Below are 22,035 nucleotides of genomic sequence, written 5' to 3'. Positions count from 1 at the left end.
GTGAGCACAGCCCGTGCCGTAGAACCAGGGTCTGGATAAAACTATTTAAAATAATTTTAAGTGTTGTGGAGAGCAACCAGAAATACTCTTAGCAGAATGGCCAGCCACAGGCAGCAGTTTTTGGCTGGCTCTGATAGGTATGCATATGCAGGCATATTTGTTTGCGTAGGCCAAAGGGGAGAAGCACGTTGCAAAATATCTTAAGAACAAAAGATGACACTGAGCTGAAGTGGACTTTTAAACCTCTTGAGAATGAACAATATGCTTTTTTACAAAACCAGTTGTGCATAGAGATCAATGTACACAATTAAAAGAAAAAGACTAATCCTGCTGTAAGTTCACCTCAAGTATTTCATGAATTTCACATGATCCACCCACTTTTTTCTGTACCTCTGCAATTACCATATCAGCAGCAATAATTCTCTGTTGTTCAAGTGCCAGATACAACATGGCTCTCACATTCCTGAACGTGGCATATTGTGCTGCTCTGTTTGTTTGTTGTTTCGGAGCAAGATTAAATTTTATTCACTTGCGCACCGCATTGAACTTTAACCCACTCTTCGTCATCTTCTTAATCAGTGATTTGTTTGTCTTGCTCTTTGGTTCTCAGTTTTTTATATTTAGTTTGAATTCTACATGAAATCCATGTTACTCGAATGCCTTTTTGAACCATTCCTGGTTTTCCACTCTATCTTACTTGGAACTACCAATCACATGCGTGAAGTATAGGAGCATCTGACTTTTCTTCTCCCTTCTACGGGCTATTTAGAAAATAGAAGTAGCCCATTTCCAGCTGCAGCATGAACATTTTCATGCAATAAAATTTACAAATAGCCTATCTATTCCGCAATATAAAAGCTTCATGAGCACTGTTTCAAGATTTTGCTTACGTGGGAAAGTTAGTTTGGCTAGATAAAGCTGTAACTTTTTCCGTGTGTGTGTGCGCGTAGGACAAGAGCTGATTATTCCAAAATAACTTTTTTTGAGTCCGCTTTACTTGGGAAGTTAATCTGCAATAGCTAAACAGGAAGAACTCCCCTTGTAGATATGACTTCAAGCCTTTATAACTACAGAAGGTGCTCATCTTGTCAAAAAGTAGAACATTTAGCAAAAATGAGAGCAACCCCCTTATCAACATTTAATTATACAGTGTATAGCAAGTAGTCACAGATCAGGCTCCCGGTGTGCTGTGCTTTGTTCAAACACTGATTAGATTTTAAAAATCAGCTTTCAAAGAGCTGGTATTTTAAATAGAATTTTCTTTTAATCATCTCAACGAGGTGATCAATCACTGTACTTGTTAGCATGTGCTGCTGATGTGTTTACCAAGTCTTTTAGAGCTTTAGCATATATAGGTTATTTCTCTAATGTAAAAAATATAAAAAAAAAGTCTAGTATACTTTTATCATAGTTATATAAGTGACAATAAGCCATAGAATCTTATGTAAAAAACCATTTTTGTCACTCCCCAATGACAAATAATTTAAGTGATAAATATAAATGACAAGGTGAGGGTGATCTGTCTCTCAGTGTCAACAGAGTCTAAAAACTGAAAGACAGGGAGTTTCTTCTTGTATTTCCAGAAATGTTTCTTGGGTATCAGATTATAGGGCATAGGACAATGCAATTTCTTTATTGGTTCTACAAAGAAACCAAGAGATTGAAAGATGGGCTGTTCTTGTGCGATCTTTCCCCACACGGCAAGTGAGTTGGCATCCCTATTAAAGCAATTGGCATCTTGGTACATTTGCGAAAACCAACAAGAAAATATCTTAACTGCATCCTTGTTTTCCCATCCATGAATGAACTGATCTCAAAGGCTCTGAGTCTGCAGACTCCACAAATGGACAGTGGAGCAATTTCAGCAAAATGCCGAGTCTTGATACCAACAGGTTGCAAGAGTTATTCTTGTTTCCGGCAGCCTTTCAGAGGAACAGATTTCCCTTTGCCCAAATTAAAACATTCGCAGTTCTAGAAAGAGAGAATAAACACCTCTTTGGGATGTGTTGACATCACTGCAAATATGAGCACATGGTGCAAAAGCACCCTGTGAGTTATATATCTTTTTTAGTCACGCTGACATAAGCAATGATTTTTAAACTATTGCCTGATCACCAAATCCAGTTTAGTTGTATACCTCAAAGTCTCTCTGGATCTCAGAAGCACAGCCCTTCTTTTAATAAATATAACTAATTTGAGCAGGGATCTGCCAATAGCTATTGTGTAAGACAATTTGTGATCTTGGGTTTAATACAAGGTAGTGTTTCCTTGGTGTGCATCACTGTGGTTTAGCAATAAAACCATCAGGATGTCTCGGAGAATGGCTTAGTAATCACCACTTTCTGGGAAAAAAAGTAACCTGCAGTTAGTGAGGATGAGTTGGTCTAGTATGCAGATCATCTGCCCTTACTTTTACCAAGGAAGTTTTACTTAAAAATCTTAATTCACCTGTGAGTCTTTAGGGGTCAAAATGGTGCCCTGTTAAACAACATGAAAAAGATAAAAGCTTCACTGAGTCAGGCCATGGGTCCATTTAGTTCGGTATTCTGACTCTGGGAGTGGCAGGAGGAGATGCTTTTTAGGGAGAATATGTGAACTTGGCCTTTTTCTGTGCTCTGCTCCTCTCATGCACCCCCAGGATCCCAAACTGTTAGGTATGGGATGGTGGAGGATACACCCCTTTAGTACCTCTTTATGAAACATAAATCTGTCTAATCCTTATTTTGAACCAGCCGAACTCTCTGCCTTACAGTGTCCTGTGACAGTAAACTCCAAGAGTTCACTATTTCCTCTGTAAAGCTCTTTCTTCTAGCTGTTAAAATCAGTTTAAAACATCACAAGCTTGTGCGCTATATATGTGCATATATATAATGTTTGATTCCATTCACAACTGTTCTTTCTGACAGATTCCCATTAAATTTGCATGTTCGTATTCATCCAGGAGCACAGCATAGCAGTAGTAGAAAAGCAGATCAAAATGCACGTTTTGAGTTGTTCCGTGCTAAAATATGGAAGCTCTTAAGCATTTAGGCAGGGAACTCGTGCTTAGCCTGGTCAGAAGCCGAGAGCTCTGCTTCTTAGGTGACATAAAGCAGAATGGGTAATGTGGGGCAATCTAGTGGGAGGAAAAGATGCAGCTGTAACTTTAATTTGCTGGTTAAAAGGATTCTGGACTTTCTGAATCAGCATCAGGGCTCTGTCTAATCTCCTTCCTCCACTCATGTTGCAACAGAGGGTTGCCTAAGTGAGCTATGTTGGCTCTTTGCCACTCAATATTTCCCTTCACCAGGGAAACCCCCAACTGGCTTTTAAAGCCAGCTTTATGGCCCCGGGATAGTGCCAAAGGTGGTACGAGGCGCCTCACCGCCTTCTCCAAGAATTTGAAGGCAAAGATGGGGGAGGAGAGCACAGGAGAATAGCTAGGCAAGCTGATAGTGAGCTGTTCCTTCCACTTTATTAGCTGGTGCCTCTTGCTTAACATACTGATCATCCCTGCTTTTTTAATATTTTTTTTGTATTTTATTTTATTTCAGGGGCAGAGTTGCAAGAACCGATACATCGGTTTTGGACAGGCAAACAGGAATCAGTGTGTGAACTGCCTTGTCTTTAACAACCGAAAAGCATATAAACTTATGGGGTAAAAAAAAAAAAAAAAAGCTTCTAAAAGTGCTTTGTCTCTGCCATCCAGAAAGCGTCTCCCTCCAAGAGGAAGGTCTGTGATTCAGGGGGAAAATCCCATGACAAAGCCTTTAGCCCTAACAATTGCATGTAAGAGAGATTAAGTCATGGGAAACTCTTGTGAATAGAGTTGCACGGATAAAAAGAAACATGCAGCAACATGAAACATGCTTCGCTTCGGGTTTCACTGCGATCTGGAAACACGGACCACGGCTCCAGGGCTGTTCTCTGGGGGAACAGGCGCCTTTTGGGCAAGCAGGGGACTAATTAGAAGGGACCTGGAGGGACACACACACACACACACACACACAGAGCTTGGCTTTCCATCAATCGTGGTCAACGTTAACCTTTTCTGGTGTGTGTCGACGTGAAAAGGAGAGGAAACCCGATATTCCCGAAGGATCACTGGGATGATCGGTGCTCCTTCAGACACGGGGGATCTCGGGCCCAAGTGGCACCACGCAGCACCCAAGTGGCCAGGGAGACTCACTTCTGTCTTCAGGAGCTCGAAGGGCAAAGCAAGGCAAATTAACAGCCGAAAACTTGAGTATTTTTTATTTTAAAGCTCAAGCCATTCCACAGCCGCTCAGCGGGAAGCTTAAATGGCTCCGTAACAATCACCAGAGGCTGCTGCGGGGCCAAGTCGGACACGCCGGCTAGGTCGGACATGGAAGAGGAGGTGGTGATGGCCCCATCAGAGACAGGAAAAGTCTGGGGTTAAAAATTAGGGCTCAGAGCCAGATGGAGCCTGTGGGAGAGTCGGAACAGGCAGCCGCCCTCACGGAGGGCGGGAGGCAGTGACATTTGGGCCCCCTGGGGCCGGCCGGGCTCCTGCTGCCGCGCCGGCTGGGCCTGAGGAAGACGATGGCTTGTGCCCGAGGAAGGCACAGGCTGGGCCCGAGGAAGGCGCCCGCCTCTGAGGCAGCGAAGGAGTGAGGGGACCAGCCCGCCCGCGGGGAGGCGGGCAGGCTCCAGGAGCCTTCTGGGAAATGTAGTTCTTCCTCTCCGCGGGGCGGGGACCAATCACCGCGCCGCTCCCCGCCTCACCCCGCGGGGTCTGCTGGGGGTTGTATTCTCTTCCGCCCCTCACCTCGGCAGCGGCCAAAGGCTGCGGGGTCGGGAAAGACTACTCTTCCCAGCGTGCACCGCTCCGCCGCCGCTCCCCCGCCCGCCCAGCGCCGGGCGGGGCGGGCGGCTGTAAACAAACAGGGCGGCGGGCGATGGCGGCTGTGGTGGGCCGCGTTGGGGGGCTGTGAGTGCCGGTGTCTGCCTGGGCGGTGGTGGGCGTCTCCGGTGCGCTCCCCGTGCAGGGGCTACGGCGGTGCTGGGCCGGGGCTGGCGGCACACATGGATGACAGCAAGGTAAGGGGCTGCGAGGCGCGCCCGGTGGCCAGCTTGGAGGCGGTGCGTTGGTGCAGGGAGGCCGGGGAGCCCTCCCGCCCCTCAGCCCGGCGGGTTCAAGCTCGAAGCGGGGCGGAGGTGTGCGAAATAAACCCCCAAAACCTCTCATGGCAGTTAATGGACGGGGAACCGCGAGTTAGGTGAGCACTCCAGCTAAAGGCCTTTGAAGTAAACTTCTCTGGAACCTTCCCTTGAAGGCCTCCGGTCGCAGCCGGTAGGAAGGGGGTTGTCCCCCTCACTGTCCTCCCTTACTGCTGCGCTGTGGAGCACAGCGCTTGGATGCTGCTTCTGGCTTTTCCTTTAAGCTGCAGGCATGGGCTAAAGGCTGGATACAGACCAGTGGTCTGATCTGGTGCGGTGGATTGTGTTCCTGTAGCACCCCAAATTTCACAGAATCACAGAATCTTAGTGGTTGGAAGGGACCTTAGCAGCTGTGGACTAGGGTGTGAGTTTGGGTTGCAGCTTTGTAATCAGTGCTGGTGCTTTGATTCCTCTTTCAACTTCTTACGAGAACAACACAGTGGCATCCCTGAAGGTACATGTCTTCTGTTTAAGCAGAGCAAAGCATCAGAAGATGCATGAGCGACGCCTCCTCCACTTGCTTGCACTGGGGTGCCCATAAAGCAGGACCTGCATGGTCAGTGTGAGGACTGAGGATGTAACTGCTGTATCTGCTTAGTGCAGAGTTTCATAACTGAAGCTTCCCAGTTGAGTTTGAGTATTTCAGTTCACTGGAGTGGTGGTTATGGTAGTGTCACGAGGTTTGTGCTGGAGACAGCTCAAGTCCCCAGGAGTAAGCTAGGTGAAACCACAGTTGAGGTAGGCTGTGAGGCAGCTATCTTCTGACTTGTAATAAATTCTGAGCTTGGGTTGAGTACTAAAACTCGTCACGTGGTAGTCATGTCCCTGTCACACTTTATCTGTTCTCAAGCCGCCTGGTTTTCTTTCCAGTTCAATTTTAGTAAAACAAAACTGCACTGCGTGTGCTGATCAACCGTAATTCAAAGGGGGGAAAAACATTTGATGTAATTTTTTAGGGAATAAATTTAAGAAACTCAGAAGTGGTCTATAATTTGGCAGTATAAAGTATCACAGCATGGATTGTAAGTATATGAAAGGTTCGTGGTGATTTGCCAAATTAACGTAGATACTACTTGGGTTTATTGAGGCCTTGTCTGAAAGCTGTAAAGGAGGGTGGAGGGAATTTTCCGTCACTGAAGTCAACCAAATGCTCACAACTGCGAGAACTGCATGAAAGTTTATGTAATCAGGGCAGTAGTTTAGAAGATCCACAAGTTTTAATTCTGGAGGCATACATAGTTTGTGAATAATAGCTGAATTTTATTTCTTTTAGTGCTAAGAACACTTAATTTCTTCTGTATCAGAACTAACTTATTTGTAACAGATAACTTCCAGATTTTTCATTTAAAAAATATTTTTTTTTCCTGTTGTTGTGTTTTGTGAAGTCCTGATAGTCTCCTTTTTTTTTTTTTCTGAAACATTTTGGACACATTTACAAAATAAACTAAATCTTTTCATCGAGTCAGTAAGACAAGTCTTTGCTGTTGTTTTTTTTTTCTTCAGAAAAATTGATGTTGAGCAAAGCAGGGAAAGAAAAGCAGAGTGGAATATATACTCTTCATATATTCAGTGTCAAGTACAGTTTCCTAGTATGATGTTTTTATTTTATACTTACCACTGAGATACTTGCGAGTACAGTGGCGTTGACAGGGGTCCTGCCCAGAACTACTGGATGTGGCTGTACCTAAAAAAACTTTGAAAATCTTTGTTGCCTTAACAGTTTTTTTTATTAGGTAGTAACCTCGGGTTATACTGGATCCCTATATCTTCTACTGAAAATAGCTGATACTCGTCAGTAAGTACCTGCTGCTCAGACAGGCTTCACTGTAGTTGTTTTGAAGGGCTGTGGTTCCTTTCAGAACAAGTTCATGAGGCTGCAGGTTGCCCTAAGGGTTTGGTGGCTCCATTCAAGAGATCCCATTTCTCTTGGGAGGGCTCTTCCTGTTGCATGTTGCTATGTCAGGATGAGGCAAGCACTATTTATACTTCATTTTATAGCCAGTGCGGTCTTACAGCTTGAGCCAGCGTGTCCTTGAAATCTTCTGAAAGCCTCACTGAATCATGTTTTCCTCCTTATTGAGAGGCCTGTGTGATCGATGAGTCTTTGCTGTGAATTGAATGAGCGTGATTGTGAAAGGAATTTCCCTGTAAGCACTGAGATAACTGAATTACATTAGTAGTGAATTAACCGTTCTATATCTGCATCCACCCAAGTTCAGTGTTTTCTTTCTTCTATGTGACATAAAGAATTTAGAATTGGGCTTGCAGGCTGTAATGTTTTCCCTAATTCTTAGTGCGCTATAATTTGGCTGTACCCAGTTTAAGAGAGCAATCGAAAAATGGTTCATCTTAACATATTCCTCAAAATGGGAAGGAAGCGGTAAGAAACAAAGGGAGAGGTAGAATGTCTGAGCGCCAGATCTAGAAAGCTTTCATGTTCTGGTTTTCAAGGCTGTTCTTAAATTATACACACAAAACCCCCTCAACCAAACCCAAAATATGACCTCCTTTTCTTTCTCCTATGGAGTTGCTCTGAAACTAGGGCTTGTTTAGGTACTGGTCTCACTTTTTGTTGTGATTTGAGCTATTGGTTTTGTAAGGGAAAGAGTTTAGTGATGCAGCTGTTCCTTGGAAATTAATCTCTGTTAAAGTAAGGCTTAAGTATCTCTGAAATATTTAGACACAAGAAAAAAGGAGAAATTCTATCACTGTGATGTCAGCCTTTATAGGTGAAATTACTTGGTTAGTTTACAAGATTACATATAACTCACTACATATTTATTACATACTTCTTACCCTAATACATACCCCCCCACACTTCCCAATGTATTTCCCACATTTGTGTTAGTTGATAAATAACTGTTGTTAGTAACCATTAAAATACAGTTCTACATAGCTAACTGCAATCTTTTGTGTTTATTATAGAGGTTTTTATAGGGCACACTGGCGATTCTTATGTGAGTAATGACTCAGTTCATGGCTAGAAATGAGAAATAAAAAAAATTCTGAACATTAGATCACTTTTTCTGTTATTCCAATGAAATTAAAAACAAGCAAACAAAAACCAAACCAGCAATAACAACAATAAAAGTTTGGGATTGTCCTCTTTCATTACAAATATTCTTGTCCTGTAAGGAAAAGATAGCTTTAGTTTTCAAGAAGTTTAGATGAAATGTATTTTTCTTCAAAAATACACTTAACCGAGCCAAAACATAAATGAGTAGATTGAGCTTTTTAAAAAGTGCATTTTGGAGACAAATATTTTATTTTAAATGGTATTTTGGGGTTTTTTTGTTGGTTTTGGTTTTTGTGTTTGGTTTTTTTTTAATGTATAGTGCATCATTCTTAATCTTAGCAGTGGAATGTGGTACTTTTTTGAAGGGGAGTGAAAATCTAGCAAAATGCACCCATCAGCTTTTTAAAATGCCTTGCTAGTTGTATATTGGATATACAAAGGAAAGTAAAAAAGCAGGCTTAGCAAAACCTTTTGTTATCCACGTCGAATGACAATAAAATAGTCCACTCTTCACGTTTTTAAAAGATTAGATCTCAGTCTCTTGCACTTGTTTTAATTCCAGGTCAGTTTCTCGACTTTGAACTGACTGGTTCTTGGTTGTTGGCTTTCTTTTGCTTGTAAATAAATTACTGCATCCTCTAAGTGAAGAAGCAAATTCCTTTATACCTGTAAAAGAAGCTGTGGCTGTTGAAAGCCGGGTCTCCAGCTCAGATTGTTTGCTCTCCATCAGACTGGGCCCTGGGCAAAGGCGTTGGTCTTGGGGTCTGACTACTTCTAAGTTTCCATGAACTCGCAATGTGTGAAGCGAGAGAAAAGCCTTTAAATAGGTATGGTAGGAGTGTTCTTAGGTGGTAAATGAGTTTGAAAAAGCAAGCCCTCAGGTAAACTGTTGTATAGGGTGTTTATATTTATGGATTGAGCATCTGCCGATGTCTTGCTCTGGTGTTCGTACAGCCTTTCCGTTTTGGGGGAGCACTTGGTGTTAGGGCAGGGGAAGGCCAGAGCAAAAGGCTGCACGTGAGGAGTTCCACAGCTTTCCCCACTGCCTGGCTTTGAAACATCAAATACCCAGACTTGTGTGATCCTGAGGCAGAGCGAGTTTTGTTCCAAGTTGTATTAGGAAGAAATTCATTACTGTGAGGGTGGTGAAGCACTGGAACAGGTTGCCCAGAGAAGCTGTGGGTGCCCCATCCCTGGAGGGGTTCAAGGCCGGGCTGGATGGGGCTTTGAGCAACCTGGTCTGGTGGGAGGTGTCCCTGCCCATGGCAGGGGGGTTGGAACTAAATGATCTTTAAGGTCCGTTCCAACTCGAATCATTCTATGATAAATGGCGGGGATGCAGACATCCCTTGGAGGGAGTGTGGGAGCAAGTCAGATGTGAAATCTTGTGCTTAAAACAGAGGGCTTGATGGGTCTTCATTCATGAGATGTCCTCCAGCATATCTCTGCTTGTGACCCTCGCTGTTGTGGGTGGCCCGGATCACGAAGAGAGGGGCGATCTCCCAGGCAATCCTGGAATCTGCTCTGAGGAATGCCTCAGCTCTCAGGAGGGACTGGGAGCTGGTGTGGAGAGCGAAGCACAGGATCTGTTTTCCTAATGACCTCAGTTGTTAAGGAGGTGGGTTACTGTGTTTTCACCCTTCAAGGATTTTTTGCAGTATGCAGGTTTGCAAAGTGCTGGAGGATTCTTCCATCAAGGATCATGTTTGAACATAAAGTGTTCTCATTGCTGCTTGCTTGGAATTACAAAACCTAAATAGCTTTAGTTACAATTTGAGATCGGCAGTTTCAAATTGTCAGATGTTTTTAAAAGTTGCTGGTCAGCGCTGCTCAGATGACGTGTCTGCTTTCTCGTGTTTGCAATGGGTAAGTAAAATGGATGAGCTTAAACCCTGTAGAACAGCTAGAAGAGTTTTATTTCACATTTGCAGTGGGCTAGGAGGATATATGTAGTATAGTGTTAGTTGACCATCCCTGTTGCCTGTTTTGAGCTCTAACAGAGGTTTAAAGAAGTGCTTGGGTTCTGTTAACATAAACTGTGAGAATGCACGTGGTGTGTTGGTGGATACGCTTCCACACGTGAGGCTGTAAGTCCTTCCTGGGGGGAAGAGGAGGACTCTCAACTGTTGAGTGGTAAAGTGGCATCTGGGTGATCACTGCAGAGTCTTAATAGTGATTCCTACCCTGAACCTTAATGCTTATTTGTCTTGACTTGTGGATGTCTGTGTAATACTTTATGAAAACTTGATACTTACTCCTAGCTTATGCTTTTTAAAAATAGACATTTCAGCATAGATAGTCTTTACACATCTGTGCTAAAGATTACATTCTTAGTACATCAATCACTTTGTATTATCAGAGTTTTAGGATTAATTCCTATTGACATACCTGCTTAAGACCTGTAAAGTGTTTGCTCACTAAGTAGTATCTTGCATCCAATAATGATCTGAAAATGTATTTTATCTGCCAGTGAAAGTCAACTAAATAATCTGTGTTAAGCATATAAAATGTCATGCAGTGGAGGAATAACCAGCATACTTTCTAGCTGGGTTTTATGCTGCTACTGCGAATGGCATGCTGTGATTTAGCACATCACGTAACTTAATCTTTATTAGACTTGTGAGTAACTTCATTTGATTACTGATTTTGAGAAAATGTTTGCAAGTATGAACAGGTTCTACTGGAACGAATGCAGTGCTTAGGTTTGTTTTTGTTTCTTGCCAATCACTTTCATAGTTTTATGTAAATTGTGTAGATGATCATCAGCTCCTTGCTAAGTTATATTCTGCAGCGCCGTACCTTCAGCCACTAACACAGAGTCTGTTTAAGGTAATTTCCTGAGCTGGAGCTCAAGTACTGGCACTTAAGAACTATTTGTTTATCTGCGAATGAACTGAGAGCTGCGGGAAGATACCGAGCTGGTCAATGTGATCAGCACTGCCGATCAGCAGCACTGAACAGTGCTTCGGGTAGCGTTGTTTTAATCTGCCAAAGTGTCTAAAACCTGCAGATGTCACGATGAGGCCAGCTTTATCACAATTTTCTATCGGAGCGGCTCAGTTCCTTGAGCGTGTGAATGCTAATAGCCATATTATGTATATATGTCCTCCCAAAGGAGGACCTCTTCATCATGCAATCTGGCAGTGCTTCTGTAGAGATCTGCTGAATCCCTTTTGGGGTGGTGGAAATTAAAAATCCAGAAGTCTGAGGGCTTTTTCTATAACAGGGCAAGCAATGGAAGCTATTTTCAATTCCAGGTCAAATAATTCTGTACCTGAGCACTGATGCCAGGCAAGAATGATGTTATGAACCAAGTACTGTATTAAAGAGGGAGGGAGTTAAGTTTTTCTGTTTTCTGAAGTCTGAGTGAACTGCAGTGAGAGAGCTTGGTTGGCTTTCTGACAACTGCATGTCATTATTAATATTTCTGTGACCAATTTTATGATTAATATTGTTCTGGGTCTTGATTACGTGTGACTCCCTGAAAAAAAAACAAAACTCTGCTGCCGAATGCTAATAGATCCCATCCCTTTATAAACTCTGGAGGAATACAAAGGGAATAAAAAATGTTTGCTTGCTTGTTTTTTTTTTTTTTTCTTGGTCTGCTGCCATGTTCAACATCAACTAGCACTTCGGCTTTGTCTTCTTTCTGTCACATCAGCATAGCAACTGAATAGTCAAACATGACTAGAAGCCAGGGAGATATGGTAATGTGGGATGGTGGCAAAGGATTTATCAGGCCTTTTTTTCCCCAGCTGGGTTGCTTAAGGATACAGCAGAAGCTTTTAAATATTGGTGAGAAAAAACTGTTAAGGATACAGGATTCGAGTAAGTCGCTTACCAAACTAGCTGTGCGGGGTGATGTCTGATTGTGTGGTGAACTCCAGATCAGGAGCCACAAAGACACTGTGAGTCTTTGGAATACAGATTATATGGGTCTTGCTGCTTAAAGTCAGAGTTAAAAGAGAAGGAAGCTTTTCATTATTTGCATAGTCCTGGTGGTTAAGAGCATTGTCAAGCAATGACCCAAGAGGTACAAGCCTTTTTCCTTCCATAAGAGAGCTTGTGTGCGGGACTGCTCCAGTGGTAAAAGATCCTGAGGGAGAGAGAGCAATTAGTACACCTGTCTGCAGAAAGCTCCCTACAGTAACTAAATGGAAAGCAGTTAATTGATAATCCTGGACCCAGAATGCATTTGCAATGTGCAAAGCAGTCTACACCAGTGTTTAATTTCCTTGCAGACTACAAAGTACCTTTAACTGTCTTATGTTAGCACCTCTAGATCTGTCCATAAAAACATACCTTTAAACTCAGTGTTTGTACGAGCTCACTTATTGACATCACGTTGTCACCTTATTGACATAAAGATCCACTCTCTCTTGCCCTTTGTATGTTTTAGTGTTGATGTGACCCCTATTTTAAAAAAGGAACCAGCTGCATATACACATACACAAGATACTTTAAAATAACAGGTCCTTAAAAAGAAATTATTTTGTGAGATTGTGATGTTGGTTGGATTTAACTGCTGTGAAGCTGTGCTGCTTGTGAATGCTTTTCATCTCTGGTGGCTGCCCAGGATGCTGGCTGTGGAAAAGTTGGGTGCTGTTTCCAAGTAGCTTTAACTTGCTGCTTGTGAGAAATGGCGTGGTAGCAACTATTCACCTGCCTGATGTTCTGGTGAGAGGGCATGGCTGTGACGTGTTCCTGCTCAGGACTAAGACTTGAGTTATTATTTTGTTCATAGGACAGTACGTGGTGTGCTGGGACTCTGACCTTGAGTGCTAGCCCACTCTTCTAGAGGGTCAGAACTCAGAGTGGCGAAGGTTTTTTAAGAGAGCTGGAGTGTGTGTCTCTACAAGGCCTTATCTAGCTCTTGAATTCAAAGACTTACCTTTAAACTAGCTTGCATTGGCACAGAAGAGCCTCAGGCGCTAAAAGTCTTTGAGAACTGAAGTACTTTGGCTGTAGTGTATAATGTAATATCCAGAAATCTTTTAAGTGCAAGTAATAATAGATAGCAAATTGTGAGTGCCTACAGCCGCTCCTGGGAAGACTATGTATTTCTAACTCCTGCTGAGCTAGGAGTATAAATCACACCGTGTATAAATATGAGAGCAGTTCCATGAGAGGACAGAGCTGAGCTTGTCACGCCTGAAAGGGGACAGTTGCTTTCCTTTCTTTGGAACTTCTTTCCCCCTTGGCCATAGCTGGTTAGTTTTATACTATTTTGGTGAATATAGTATCTGAACTAGAAGATCTTAAGGAGAGCACCTTGGTGGAGTGAACGAATTAATTCAAATAGCATTCAGCAGTTCAAATGTAAAAGAGATTGATTTTTTTTTTTTCTTTGCTTTTCTGAACGTATTATGTTTGTTTCATTATCGCTAGATGTCCATTAAGTACTTTCTGTTCCTCCATTTGCTTATGGTAGGCAGCTACTCCTGAATAAATTAGGAGAGGCAATATAGAGAGGGTAGGATTATGTTGGCATGTGATTGTTGACTCACTTTTCAAAGAAAGAATAGGCTCAATTGTACAAGCCTTTTTTTTTTTCTTCATCAGTTCACTATGTTATTGTTTTTGTTGCAGCCTGCTAAGTTTGTAGAACAAGTGACTTCTTTGAATGTCAAAGCTGACTTATTTTGTAGCATCACACAGTAAAAAGTGCCTATTTTTATTATGAACCCTGATATTTTGAACCCTGACTACTAGAAAAAGTACCATCTATACACAGGATGGTGAAACACTAAGCCAGCAGTGAAATTCTTGTACGTAGGTGTGTGTGTGTTAGGTGTGTTTCTCCACACCCCCTCCATTCAAACAGTGTGGTCAGAATGCAAATAAAGAGAAATGCTCACTTCAGAGGGCAGGTGGGTGTGTGGCCCACGTAATGCTTACAGGGTGATACTACCCAATGGCCACTATACTGAATTTCAGACCATATTTAAGACTTTCATGTGCCATGCTCTCATGTTAAGAGTAAAATATTTGGGTGGGGAAGTGTAAACATTGAGGAAACTATTCCCTTCTTTTTTATTTGTAGTAAGAGAAGCTTTCTGGTGTGTTTAAAAAAAAAAGAAAAGCCACAAAGAAGAGGGGGGAAAATGATTGCAAAACCTGCAGTCCATAGGACAAGAAATGAGGGGTTTACAGTTCTGCAAGGGAGATCTAAATTAGGTGCTGGGAGAGTTGAACATTGAGACAGGTGGCATGAGAAGACAGTTTTCCAGGCTGCGTAGTATTGTTTTGAAGGCAAACATGGCCAGAGTGGTTAGGTACAACTGGAACAGAGGCAGCAGAGGTAGGACTCAGTGTAACTGCGTTTCGTCTTTAGTAAAAATCCTCAGAAGACTCCTTTGAAAAAAATCAGGTCTGAGGAAGCTCAGATGACTAGTGAGTAATTCTGACAAGTTTCATCTTTTGAGTAGGCTGGAACTGTGGTCATTTTATTGTAGCAAAACTAAGTTTTTGATTATATTGATATAAATAAATATTTTTTTCTTCCAAATTAAAGTGTTCAACTCCATACTACCTGCCAACTCTACAAACACTATTAGAGCAGGAGTTGTTGATAATAAAACAGTTTTGCTATGAATTTGACTGATCGTCTCTGTCTCCTGGGTGTCCCAGATATCCTACTGGATATCTGGGGTTAGTGTGTCCAGTTCTGGGCTCCCCAGTACAAGAGAGAAATGGAGCTAATGGAGCCCAGCAAAGGGCCACTAAGATGATGAAGCACCTCTCCTATGAGGAAAGGCTGAGAGGGCTGGGACTGCCTAGCCTGGAGAACAGAAGACTCGGGGGACCTCATCAGTGTGTACAAATACCTGAAGTGGAGGGTATAAAGAAGGCAGAGCCAGGCTGTCTTCAGTTGTACCCAATGCCAGGACCAGAGGCAGTGGACACAAACTGTAACACAGGGTCCCTCTGAACGTTGTGTGGTGTGTGGGTTTTTTTGGTTTTTGTTTTTTTTTTTTTTTTACTGTGAGAGTGACTGAGTTTTGGCACAGGTTGCCCAGAAAGGTGGTGGAGTCTCCCTTCTTGGAGATGCTCAAAAGCTGTTCAGACATGGTCCTGGGCAACTGTCTCTAGGTGGCCCTGCTTGAGCAGGGAGTTGGACCAGATGACCTGCAGAGGTCCCTGTCAATCTCAACTGTTCTGTGATGCTGTTTCTCCAAATCAGATCAGTAGCATTTACAATAGGAATGCTTAAGCACTGACTTTGATATGAAGTCGTATCCCTCCCTTTTGTTTTTGATGCTGTCACTGAAAACTTCATACGTCAGCCCCCTAAACAAGCTACATCTTTCCTCTGTTGCTCAGAATCACAGAATCACAGAATCACAGAATCTTAGTGGTTGGAAGGGACCTTTGAGATCATCGAGTCCAACCACATTAAAAAAAAAAAAAAAAAAAAAAAAAAACACAAAACACAAAAACACACAAACAAACAAAAAAACACAACACAAAACCAAACAAACAACAACACCCCCCCAAAAAAAAAAAAAAAAAAAAAAAAAAAAGCAAGCAGCATCCATCAACTAAACCCCACACACAACACCCCACCACAAACCAACAATCCCGGGCACTAGAGCATGCCCTGAAGAGCCACGTCTACACGTTTCTTAAATACCTCCAGGGATGGTGACTCCACCACCTCCCTGGGCAGGCTGTTCCAGTGCTTGACCACTCTCTCAGTAAAGTAATTCTTCCTAATATCTAATCTAAACCTCCCCTGCCGCAACTTCAGACCATTTCCTCTGGTCCTGTCGTTATTCCCTTGGGAGAAGAGGCCAACCCCCGCCTCTCTACAGTTTCCTTTCAGGTAGTTGTAGAGGGCAATGAGGTCTCCCCTCAGCCTCCTCTTCTCCAAACTAAACATGCCCAGTTCCCTCAGCCTCTCCTCATAGGACTTGTTCTCCAGACCCCTCACCAGCTTGGTGGCTCTCCTCTGGACACGCTCCAGCACTTCAATGTCTTTCCTGTAGTGAGGGGCCCAAAACTGAACACAGTACTCGAGGTGAGGCCTCACCAGTGCCGAGTACAGAGGCACGATGACTTCCCTGCTCCTGCTGGCCACGCTATTCCTGATACAGGCCAGGATGCCGTTGGCCTTCTTGGCTGCCTGGGCACACTGCTGGCTCATGTTAAGCCGGCTGTCCACTAACACTCCCAGGTCCTTTTCTGCCAGGCAGCTTTCCAGCCACTCTTCCCCAAGCCTGTAGCATTGCCTGGGGTTGTTGTGGCCGAAATGCAGAACCCGGCACTTGGCCTTATTAAACCTCATCCCATTGGCCTTGGCCCATTGGTCCAACCTGTCCAGGTCCCTCTGTAGAGCCTGCCGACCCTCAAGCAGATCAACACTCCCACCTAGTTTGGTGTCATCCGCAAACTTACTGAGGGTGCACTCAATCCCCTTATCTAGATCATCAATGAAGATATTGAACAAGACTGGCCCCAAAACTGAGCCCTGAGGGACACCACTGGTGACCGGCCGCCAACCAGATTTTGCTCCATTAATCACAACTCGCTGAGCACGGCCATCCAGCCAGTTTTTTATCCAGCGGAGGGTACACTTGTCTATGCCATGATTCTCCAGTTTCTCCAGGAGAATGCCGTGAGGGACGGTGTCAAAGGCCTTACCAAAGTCCAGGTAGACAACGTCCACAGCCTTCCCCTCATCGAGAAAGCGGGTCACATGGTCATAGAAAGAGATCAAGTTGGTCAGGCAGGACCTCCCTCTCATAAACCCATGCTGGCTGGCCCTGATCCCTTGGCTGCCCTGCACATGCCTTGAGAGCTCACTCAGGATGATCCTCTCCATGATCTTTCCCGGTACCGAGGTCAGGCTGACAGGCCTGTAGTTTCCAGGATCCTCCTTCCGGCCCTTCTTGTAGATGGGCGTCACATTGGCCACCCTCCAGTCATCTGGCACCTCTCCTGTTGACCAGGATTGTTGATAAATAATGGAGAGAGGCTTGGTAAGCTCTCTTGCCAGCTCCCTGAGAACCTTTGGGTGAATGCCATCCGGCCCCATAGACTTATGCGTGTCCAGGTGCATAAGCAAATCATTAACTACTTCCTCTTGGATTACAGGGGAGTTGTTCTGTTCTCCATTCTTATCTTCCAGCCCAAGAAGCTGAACTCCCTGGGGGTAGTTGGTCTGACTATTAAAGACAGAGGTAAAGAAGGCATTAAGTATCTCAGCCTTCTCCTCATCCTTGGTTGCAAGGTTTCCCCCCGCATCCAGTAAGGGATGGACATTCTCTGTCACTCTCTTTTTGTTGATGTATTTATAGAAACTTTTTTTGTTGTCCCTTATATTAATGGCCAGGTTGAGTTCTAGCTGGGCTTTTGCCTTCCTGATTTTTTCTCTGTATGACCTAACACAATCTCTGTACTCCTCCCGAGTTGCCTGTCCCCTCTTCCAAAGGTGGTAAACCTTCCTTTTTTCCTTAAGTCCCATCAAGAGCTCTTTGTTCATCCAGGCCGGCCATTTTCCCCGCCCTTTAATTTTGCGCTTCATGGGGACAGCCTGCTCCTGGGCCTTTAGGATTTCCCTCTTGAAGAGCGTCCAGCCTTCCTGGGCTCCTTTGTCTCTCAGGACTACCTCCCACGGGACTCTCCCAACCAGGGTTCTGAACAGGTTAAAGTCTGCCCACCGGAAGTCCAAGATGGAGGTTTTGTTAATCCCCTTCCTTACCTCACTATGAATGGAAAACTTAACCATTTCATGATCACTAAGCCCAAGACTGTCTCCGACCTCCACGTCCCCAACTAGCCCTTCTTTATTTGTGAACAGTAGGTCTAGCAAGGCACCTCCCCTGGTAGGCTTACCTACCATTTGTGTCAGGAAGTTATCCTCCATACACTCGAGGAACCTCCTAGCCTGCCTGCTCTCTGCTGTGTTGAATCAGTTGAAAGTACATGCAAAATTTTCTACTTGAGACACCTAGTTGGCACAATGGCACAGCTCCAGCATTCCCTCTGCAGAACAGAATCTTTAATGTACCCTTCCTTTCCAGGTGGTCGGAGGCAAGGTAAAGAAACCAGGCAAGCGGGGTCGTAAACCAGCCAAAATAGACTTGAAGGCAAAGCTTGAAAGAAGTCGTCAGAGTGCAAGGGAGTGCAGAGCCAGGAAGAAGCTGAGGTACCAGTACCTGGAAGAGCTGGTTTCAAGCAGAGAGCGCGCCATCTGCGCTCTCAGAGAAGAGCTTGAAATGGTAAGAAACTATCACTTAACCTAACCCTCACTGTTATTTGGGACCTGTCCTTGTAGACATTTGTTCTTGAAATCACTGTGACCGAGAGTGGGATTTGGCTAACTGTAAGGTATCAAAACATCAGTAACAGATGCACTCAGCTGTTTGCTGATTTTGCGTGTTGACTGTGAACCTCATGTCACAAGTTATCTGCTGGTTTTGAACTGGAAGCAATCAAAGAAGGGGCCATTGCATGTAAGTCTGTCTTTGAGATCTTTGTTTTGGAAAACCTCTGACAGAGGTAGAAAGAGGTAGAGGGTGGAAAGAGATGTTAAAATACCAAGTATCCAAAGTGTGTCATTGCTTCCCACAGACCTTTTTGTCTGCTGGGGAGGTTTATTCTTGCAGAATACTCTCATCTACACGTGTAGAGGGTCCCGTGTTTACAGCACGTATAAGATGGGTGTCTTGGTCAAATAAGCTGTGTTGACCAAAGGGAATGTTTCATCTGGAAATACAGACTCAGCTCCTCAGTAATATTGAGATTCCATTGAAATTTCACTGGAGCTGAGGATATTTCCTTGACCTTGCATTAGGTTTGTTTGAATAGGCAGGGCTAATCACCACAAGTGAATAGGGTTAGGAGTGGGTGGAAAGTCAGCCAGCTGACCACAGGTTTTCCAGTGTGCTTTAGGGTTTGCCGATGAAGAATTTAAGATGAAGGAACTAGGAGTAAGGCACATGTGCTGTAACCGTGCCTTGCACAGTCAGAAAGGACCTCTTAATAGTCAGTGAGTCCCAGAGTCATGTGAAATATTTGTTTTTAATAGGCCATGAACTGGAACGGTATTCTGGCATTCTAGCAGCGAGAAAATGCACAAAGTGTTCCATGTTGTTTAATAATTACAGTATTGTGTCTAGTACTGCTACTGAGTAGCAGTTTGACTGAAACAGGATTTACTGAGGCCAGGTATGCAGCCATGGACACGTGCTTAGCTCATTAGTGCTTTGCATTTTGTAAGAGGCTTCAGCCCAGTAAATTCAAACCTTAAATGAATATACCGGAAGGTAAAGATTACAGTTCTGTTTTGTCTGCTAATGTGATCCTGGCACTTTGCTAATGCCTAATGTGTTTGCATATTTCAGTACAAGCAGTGGTGCATGGCAATGGACCAAGGGAAAATCCCCTCTGAAATAAAAGCCCTGCTAACTGGAGAGGAGCAGGGCAAAGCACAGCAGAACTCAACCAAACTTGCCAAGGCTGGGAAGACAGAAGCAAACAGCAGCAATCCCTGTAAGCATCCAGCCTATGATTAATTCCTGTTTTGTTACATCTTTTGTGGCGTAGGAGGATGGCTGTGGTGTAGGAAGAAACATAAGGATGTGCTTTTGGGCACAAATAGTTGATTGAAGCAAAAAGCTTAGTGGGTGGTACAAAGACTTTGTGTAATGTTTACATGGACAACACAGAAATTACACTAGCTAGGAAGTTGGGCAGTTATTTTAAAAAGAAGACTCAATCTTTGTGTTTCACCAAGGCCTGTGGAGGCCTGTGAAGACCTGAGACCTTAATCTTTTACAGCATTTTCTGTTTTCCTAAACCAAGGTAAATGGAGCACATAAAACGTAATTGAATTTTAAAAACACCATCAAGAAAACATTATTCTAGCTGCAAGCACTCAAAAGTGAGAAATGCTGGACTTGGAATTTCCTATGGAGTTTTCTTTCTGCTTCATTTGTGCTTGTCCAGGGAATGAAATAAAGTTCTTCTGGGGACTAAAATGTGAAAAGATCATGTGATAAAGTCATATTCCTGATATGTACCTGCAAAGGAACAGAGTTAAGGTGTAGCATGGGCAATTCTATATCTCACATCTTTGAATTTTGTAATATTTTGTGCTACAGGTTAAATCACACTTTATTGTAAATTTAAAAAAAAAATAAAAAATTCCTAGCCTTATGTTTTTAAGTAACAACGTGACAACCAAATTTGTAATTGTAACAATCTTCCCCCATGGTGCATCATTCACAGGAGGCCAATGCAGAACCTTCCGCGCTGCAGCAGAGATAGCTTGGTAGCTGGCAGAAGAATGCTCTTGTCAGAGAAGTGGATGCATCCCTGGGTGCAGAGAGAAGGATCCCAGTCTGCTGTCTTCTCTTTGCCTCCACCCCATGTGAAAATTTTGATTGTGGTGTTCCCAAGCCTGCATGGAGTGAGGTTTTTGGGGTAATAGGTGTTTGTGTAAGCGGAGCCTTGTTCTTCCTTTCTCTACACCACCCTCCCCAAATACAGCTATGGCAGCTTTTGGGCCTTCCCAATAAGAGATGGGGGCAGCTTTTGTGTCAGAGCCCAGAATTGCATTGGCTTTGTGGTCAGTAGTTATGTGGTTAGTAACCATTGTGGGAGTCTGAGAGGCTCTGTAAAACAAAAGCAAGAGGAGGATCTCATAACAGCTTTGCTAAAGCCAAATGGAGAACTGGAGTACTGTAGGTTGAGGAGAAGGAACTGGATCAAAAGCTTTTAGTAAGAAAGTTTCTAGCAATGTAATTTGTAACCTAAATAAAGACGTTGCTTTCGGCATCCTTTTATAATGCAGCAGGTCTTTTTTGTTATCGGGGCTCTTCAAGAAAGGTACTAGATATGTTCCCTGCTTCTGCCTGTGATTCTTTCACAGGATGTATTTTTCCCCCCTTTTGCTCCCGGTAAGATAGGCAGAGCATCTCCCTCCACCCTGCTTCCAGCAGTGGAACAACTGCCATCTCCTTCCACCTATTGTGCCCTGCTATCTTTCTGTATCTACCTACACTTTGGGCCCTAGTATCTTTCTAGCCTGCAACTTAAAATGAATTCTGTGGTGCCACCCTGGTTTCCCAGAAGAAGATAATGCCAGGAACTGGTAGCGAGGAAAACAAGTTGCATCAATTTGGTCTTGCAGTAAGAGAGGCAATGGCAAATGTCTTGTGGGTTGATCTACTCATCCAAGATACTGACAGATAACCTGCCACTTTCCTTAGACTGCTCTTTCTTCTGTACATGCTTTTTTGTATGTATATGATGCATTGTGGAGAGTGGAGCTCTCGGGATTTTCAGTGGGGGTTTTGCTTGCTTATTCTCTGTTTTGTTTATGACAATGTCTTTCTCTGTATTTCATGAAACGCATGGAACACTTTTTTAATGTTATGTTTTCTTCTTTGTTTCATAGAATAAATACTATAATGAATGACTTTGCTAGACTGATTGTGGCCTTCTTTTTATTCAGCTACTTAGGTCTGTTTAGCGTTATCTCAACTCAGGATTAGTCAAAAGCACTGACAATAATAAAGTGCCATATTTCAACGTACAGCAGTTGCTCTCAGAATTCCATTCTGAGCACTTGTATATTAATCTGTAAGGCATTTTTAAAGTTTTAAGTTTAGTCTCTAGATTCTCCACACATGTACTTAGTTAGTAATTGCTAGAAATTGATAGTGGAAAACTATTATGAAAGGTTAAGTAACGCTGAAGCAGAGATGGGGAAGATATGAGGGTTCCTGTCCCCCCATATTTTAAGCTCTGAACTGCAGTTTGTCCTGAAAGATAGCAGCAAAGCCAGCCCATAAGCTTTGGTGGCTTTTTTTGTATGTTGAATGCTTGCCTGTCCTTTTTCTGGGTTCTCT

General features: G+C 43.5%; 1 protein-coding gene across 1 annotated transcript; it reads left to right on the top strand.

Moving 5' to 3' along the window:
* The first annotated feature begins 4,864 nt into the window (after positions 1 to 4,864).
* Positions 4,865 to 21,610, top strand: CREBL2 (cAMP responsive element binding protein like 2). The gene is made up of 4 exons (XM_074153162.1): positions 4,865 to 5,040; positions 18,202 to 18,399; positions 19,525 to 19,672; positions 20,411 to 21,610. Coding segments are annotated over exons 1-4 (363 nt in total). The 5' UTR covers positions 4,865 to 5,025; the 3' UTR covers positions 20,413 to 21,610.
* Positions 21,611 to 22,035: the final 425 nt, after the last annotated feature.

Source organism: Numenius arquata, chromosome 1 (genome assembly GCF_964106895.1).
Source record: "Numenius arquata chromosome 1, bNumArq3.hap1.1, whole genome shotgun sequence".
In the NCBI taxonomy this organism is placed as follows: domain Eukaryota; kingdom Metazoa; phylum Chordata; class Aves; order Charadriiformes; family Scolopacidae; genus Numenius; species Numenius arquata.
The sequence above is the reverse complement of the archived record's forward strand: the minus strand, read 5'-3'. Positions and strand labels throughout refer to the sequence as shown.